The 6,849-nt window shown below is 34.9% G+C and overlaps 1 protein-coding gene across 1 annotated transcript in view; it reads right to left on the minus strand.

Moving 5' to 3' along the window:
* Positions 1 to 1,277: 1,277 nt before the first annotated feature.
* The window catches only part of LOC117107084 (protein-methionine sulfoxide oxidase mical3b-like), a gene marked incomplete in the record, with an annotated part of 51,245 nt that continues 45,673 nt past the window's right edge, over positions 1,278 to 6,849 (minus strand). The window contains 1 exon segment of the mRNA XM_033248619.1: positions 1,278 to 5,793. Coding sequence (XP_033104510.1) covers positions 5,685 to 5,793 — 109 coding nt within the window.

Consider the following 6,849-nt stretch of genomic DNA (forward strand, 5'->3'; position numbering starts at 1 on the left):
ATTACTATATGTTCTCTCACGAAAGCTGGAAAATAAATCATATATTGTTATTCTCAAAAGTGCTGCTGTCATTTATTTTATATTATAATCCAATTTCCATCTATTGTAATTTACCCCAATAATTACAGCCTCAAAATACTACTTTGTTGGAGCTTCTCGGCCTCTGGACCCGACGGGGACCCTAAGGGGCTCCAGCCTAAGGTGTGTTTTGCTTGCAAGTGCACCTCTCCCCCATCAAAAATCCTGCCTTTCTGCAAGCAACTTAGTGGCTAAAACTTGTATTTATTTTTAAAATTCAAATCTTTAAGCCTGCATATTATTAGGCATATACAATTATTTGAGGTACATTACCACTCATCATGCTACTAAAAACTGTCGGCTCCCAGCAAATTTTGCGATGATTGAAATTAAGTGGTAGTGGCCTTTGCAGTGGCAGGGGCCCCGTCAGAGAGGAATTTCCGATGGAGAACCCAACACAATTCGTCAGGGAGAAAAAACTAGTTTTACAGAATATGAAGCTCTAAGATTGATTACGGGCCTAAAAGCACTTAAAATCTCTAAATTGTTATATTCCGGGGCCTTGACTTTTGTTTTATGACTATTTTACATAAACAAGAAATAACATCATCAATGAGCAAAAAATAGTGAAAAATAAAGTGATTTCTTCTTTTGGCAAAATATTAAATAAATTGTATGGTTGCAATAATTATAATGAATGTAGTGTCCTAATAGTGCGCTGTAGTACAATTGAAAATAGGATAGAATTGTATATTGCCAAAACCTTCAAAGGTCTTTGTGGCCAACAGGGGCTTTGGTCACAGTGGCTCGGAATTTAACCTTAGACCATAACTAGTTGCTTGTAACTCCGAGATTATTAATAATAATGCAATAAAACTTATAAGGCGTCTATATTAAAGTTAAAAATAACTTGCCACTGGCGCTAAGAGAGAAATTGAAAAAAAGCTGCGGAGAATCCCACAAAAAGAACAGAAATACAGATTAGTGAAAATTTACAAAAATAGGTAGGCCTAGATTATATTTCGCCTGTGAAAACAACTCTAAAAACAATTTGGCCATTCAACAAAATTCATTAAGAAGCAGGGGTATATATTATGGAATGATCTTCAGAAACATAAGAAAATTAATTTTACATCTAGTTTAAAGTGACCTTCTATATAATGTTTTACTGTGAAACACCCACAGTATGTATAGCATCTACCTGATACTACTACTACACACTGATGATACAATAACCAAATAAACTTGAGACAAAAAAGTTATACATTACTTCAGGTTCTATTTAATATTCAAAATTATTCTACATTTAGTTTTAAACTGTTGAGAAGCTTATTGCCAAAGAATTTCAAAATAAAAAAGACATACTCTTGAAATCCCAGTACAGTACTGTAATACTGAGAAGCCTTGAAATCTTTGACCAATCACAAGCCAACAAGAACAATTTTGCAAATTTGCTCCTAGTACAATATATTATATTCACATGTTTTTGACACTGGTTGAGAATCTATCTTTGATCATACACTAAAATCTAATCAGGCTCTTTATATACAGTACATTTAAAGTTATACTGTCTGTGGTGAAATCCAAAAAAAAAAGCCATGAAACAATAAATTTAACAATTGAAATAATAAAATAAGTTATTAACTTAATGAGAAAGATTAACAGATTTACAGAGTTACAATGCAAAATATTTTAAATTGATTACCAGCCAATGTAGGATCAGAATTAAATATGTGTCTAGAAACTGTTAAATGGCAACATTTTTCATTGTAATTTTCTAGTGAAAGCTACTACACTTAACATATGCCTACCCCAGTGGTGGATGCAAGATAGACGGGGATGGGGGATATCATAATTATAAATATAAATACCTCAGCCTCAAACATGGTGGGTTTCCATCTCTGAAAGTCCGCCTCTGGGCCCCCTCTATTTCAAACTTCTGGATCCACCACTGGCCTACCCCCTATGTACCAAGCTTTCCTTAGACAAAAGCCAAGGGTATGATTTGAATAAGCATGCAGTGCTGAAAAATTGCCTTTTATTCCCTGGGTGTAAGCACACACCTAAAAATCCGCCCAATTTTGTGTTCAAGGAAGGGGAAGGGGCCTTATACCAGAGGAAATATGGTACTGATTTAACCATGCAGATACTAAATATGGTACTGATACACGAAACTGATTTAACCATGCAGATACTAAATTTCCTTTTTTAACTCATCACAGACAGTAAACCTTTTGAGGCTCTGTCCATACCATCACATTTTCCTTACAGTTGTATGCCCATATATAGTCATGATGTGCCTATATATGGTCATAATGTGATGTCCTCATGACCATATTTATGTGTGCCACATGTTTTTGTCAACTAAAATGTGATAGTCTAGTCAGAGCTTTGGGCCCTTAACAGCATATATGGTTTAGACCCTAACTGACTATTATAAAAACACACTTGGTCATAATATTAATAAGGAATGAAGAATGCTGGAATCCAGTTACCATTGCAGTACTTTTAAAACCAAAATTGCAATTTTATATTCTGAGATATATAATCCTGTGTGACCATATAACAAATTAAACCTTCAAAAACAATATTCTTTTTCGTATGAAAAATACATCTTGTAAAAACAATACAAACACATTTAATATTGATTATAATCAATGATATAAACAATACCAAAACAATATAATGATGATTAACCATACAAAAACAAAACTAAGCAATAGGAAGGAAAACTTCATTACTGTACAGGATTTGATAGCCTATAGGCAATGGTATTAGAATTGTGTATATTTGATCAAGATATTCTTTTAAAAAGCCATTTTTTTGCTAAAATTAGGCTTGACTTTTGCAAAGGAGTGCATATTTATGAAATAAAAAGCTACAGTTTTAATGTCTGGTCATGTCCAATAAATAACATGGTGTCTTTTGGCCAATCAGAAGCTGTGATAGAGACACCAAATTCAGTAGATTTACACATGATTTAGGATTAAAATTAATTATTGTTTGTGAGCTTCTTTTAAAACTACTCTTTCATGTTTTGAATGCTTATGGAAGGATCACACAAAATTAGAACTATTTGTAATACAACTTTTGATCATTACAAATCAAAATACCTGTCGCATTCAAAATGCATTCGATATATTTGGCTCCAAAATAGTTGTTCTGAATGCACATAGAAGTTTTGATTCTAGTGCACTATCTACAAAATGAATAAATACATGGTAAAGAGCAGTGTACTGTATGGTACATGTGCTTCTATTATAGTGCAGCCTCCAGTGAAGTATCTGGCTCTAGCCCACCCCTAGTTGCAACTCCACCCGCCATTGAAAATGTCCAAAGCAAAAAATTCCGCTCAAGTATTTAAAAATCATTAAGCCCCCCATCCTTTGTTCCCCCCATCAGCCCCCAACCATTTTAAGACTGTAGATACGCCACTGTAATTAGTAAATCCACAGTAAATTATTATCCTTGGAGCTAACTGCGTGTTACAGCGATTCCATGCAAAAGTTAAAGCGTGCGCTATCTGTAGTTGCTGCTCAGACAATACTGTATGATGGCAATGCCATTGTATTGAGCGAAAATACACATGCTTCTTGGCTTGGAGAGCACTATTATTTTTACCATAAGAAAATACATGACTATGATGCAACTCGTGGCACTGCCACAAAGAAGTTGTAAAAGCTATTTATTTCTTGAATGTTCTGGATGTTCATAAGAATAAACAAGACATTTATTAATATTTGATAATTCTCTTCACATGCCGTGGAGACCACAACTTTATATTGATTCAGTTTGCTCTTTAGCAAGCAATAACCACAGTTGGATTACTCTATTCATACAGTAGGTTGCATTTTCCAAAATCTTTTTGGTTAATTGTAGCTACACAAAAAACAGTTGCCTCTTCAAGTGTGGATTCACACCTTAATGAGCAATGCTATACTGGGAAATGCTTGTGGCAAGTTTCAAAAGCATAGATCTACATTTGAGAAGCCTGCCATTAAAATACTTCACAATGAATTGTCGGTCTCAATGTGTCGGCCTGACTTTTATTGTATTTTTCAATAGGCTACCAATTTATATATTTCTACATTTATAAACACATAGATTTAAGCAGTAATAAAAAACTGAAAGTACCATTATTACCAGAGGTCATGTTATAACAGTAAAAAAAATACATGCATGTTGGTAAAGTTTATGGGTGGGTGGGATATTAAAGCCTGTTTAGCCCCTCCCCACTCTCATTTTGACCCTAATTAATTACCACGGAGCATGTTATGATAGTCAAGTTTATTCTTGACATTACTTTCAATAGATGCATTCGACACCCGGGCTGAAATGCGCAATATTTAGTTGGCACATCGATGGAAAAGTAGAGTTTCTTCTGTAAGACACACTCTTGATGTCTACTAACCCTCATTGGAAAGGCCACCTCCCATCGGCCACACCAGATTGTGAAGAATTTTCTATTTAAAAAAATATTGTTGAACCTGCATTTTATCCCAACTAAATATCCAAGTTGCCAATTATGTATAGTAAAATTTAATGTGAAAAAAAAAACCAGGAAAAAACCAAGAGGCATCCCAACTGTGCTGCAAACCTCAGTTGGTTGGATAAACAAAGCGGTTGTGGTTCAAATCCTGGTGGGATTATTATTATTATTGTTTATCATACTTATTTAAATTTGCAGCCGATTCTTGGAAATGTTGGATCTGCAGAAAAGTTACGCTTCCCACATTGCACATAGTGTTGTGAAGATGCTTAATAACATTGCATTGTACAATACACTCTCCAGTCAACTTTAAAAACACTAGCATATAGATAAAACTCCATCCATGCAACCATTATGTAACAAAATTGTGTGGAGTGAACATGGCATGAAAATGGCTTGGTTTACACGAGAGCCCTAGTATCAGGATCGAGAGCTAACCGTTAGGACCCCCGTGAGAGCACCCAATCAGTCAGCGCTAACCGTTACCAGGATCTCAACGCTAATGGTTAGCAAGCGCGATCGGTATTAAAGCAAGTTGAGCAAGTTTCTCTCATTAACTAATCACACATACGCATTTCCAATTTCTAGTTTTCTATCGGCCAGTGATCCCATCATCATCTTCTTGATATCTGGATCGGGATTTTCTTGTATGAACGCAAGAGTGAGCGCGTGTGTTTTTTATCTGGATCCTGGTGGTGTGTGTGAACATAGCCATTGTCACATACCTATGTATGTGCAAATCACAGGTACTACATACTGTGAACAGATCCTTAAGCCAGTCCACATTTGAATACTTTCATTTTTTTTCTCTCTCATTTATATTAACTAAATAAGTTAATATTAAAAACAACAAAGTGACTTAAGAACTCCAGAACCTATGCATTCACATACATCTCTGACAAACAACTAATATATTAAATTTTTACTTGCTAAACAAAAACCAAAAAGCATATCCCACCAAAAATATTTTCTTTTTGGGTTTTGTGCTTTTGATTTTTGTTATATTTCAAATACCAAGGAGTAAGTACAACACTGATATGGACTGTCAGCTAAATGAAATACTTTGACATTTACTACACAATTTTAGTTCTCAAATGTTGCCTAAATCTCCCCGCCCCACCACTCCCAAAGAAAAAATAGCATGCATGTTGATTCCAATGATTCGGTGACACTGACACTACGTAAAACCTGCGACCGCTGCAGAAAATCGAGCCTTCTCTTTCAAAGCTAAGTTGAAACCTTTCCTTAGCATGATCCCTTCGACGTCTTTGTCTTCTTCTTGTTCCCTGGAATATAAAATTGTACACATTTTGCTTACTATTGTGGGTTTGCTTTTATTAACAATGCTTGTTGATCATGACAAAATCCTTGACTTTGCATCCTGTGATTGGCAGAGATGTGGTTTTTTTAAAGCTTTAATGCAGGGGTGGGCATAAAGTTTGGTCTGGGGGTCAAAGAGAATTTTTGATTTAACACTTTGACATTTCCAGAAAAACCAACATGCATTGCTTTAATACATCTTTATGTTTCAATATTACTTTTTTGGTGATCAGTGTCATGATGTAGAAACATTAGGCTTTCTAGCCCCACATATAGGCTTATTGCTGGCTACAACAAAAACATCTCGCTGCATGTGGTTCACAGGACGCACTTTGCCCGCTTGTACTTTATTGATTATTCTGATGAGCTTGACCAATTTCATGACCGACATGATCCCATAGGAATGGGACTAAACACAAAATTACGTCATTCAGATGCAGCTAAAATATGTGGTGTGTGAGCTGGAATGATTGCTATAACAGTCTACTGAGCAATATATACTAATAAACAGCAACCATAGCTACAGATATGTGTCCTAGGTACATTTTATTATACTGTAAAAACTCAAATGGAAGCCCTTGGTCTTCTTTTTAAGACAGGCTGTTTTTTTTTAGATTCACTATTTGGGGGGGGGGGGGGTTCTTTTGAAACTGAATGCTGTAAATATTTGGAATTGCTACTATAAAACCATATTGGACTACTGACTACATTTGTCAACCATGGAATTAGAAATTCTGTTCAATAATATTATAAACTCGCAAAATGATGATCCGATCTTTTATTCTTCACATTTATGAAATATTTTTAAAAATGTGTCTGACCTGGTTTACTAATTATGCTTGCTAAGTCCTTAGTATTACCTCTTTTTGATTATTGTTGTTGTGTCTGGTCAAATTGTAATGTTCAATATTCTAATTGTTTACAAGTTCAAATGAACAGATTATGTAGAATTGTTTTGTCTGTTGATATTTATTCTTCTGTTGATGTTATGTTAAGTTCACTTGCATGGAAACGACTACATG

The sequence above is a fragment of the Anneissia japonica genome, unplaced genomic scaffold, assembly GCF_011630105.1.
Source record: "Anneissia japonica isolate Jap-2015-1 unplaced genomic scaffold, ASM1163010v1 scaffold12709_len137458_cov225, whole genome shotgun sequence".
Classification (NCBI taxonomy): Eukaryota; Metazoa; Echinodermata; class Crinoidea; order Comatulida; family Comatulidae; genus Anneissia; species Anneissia japonica.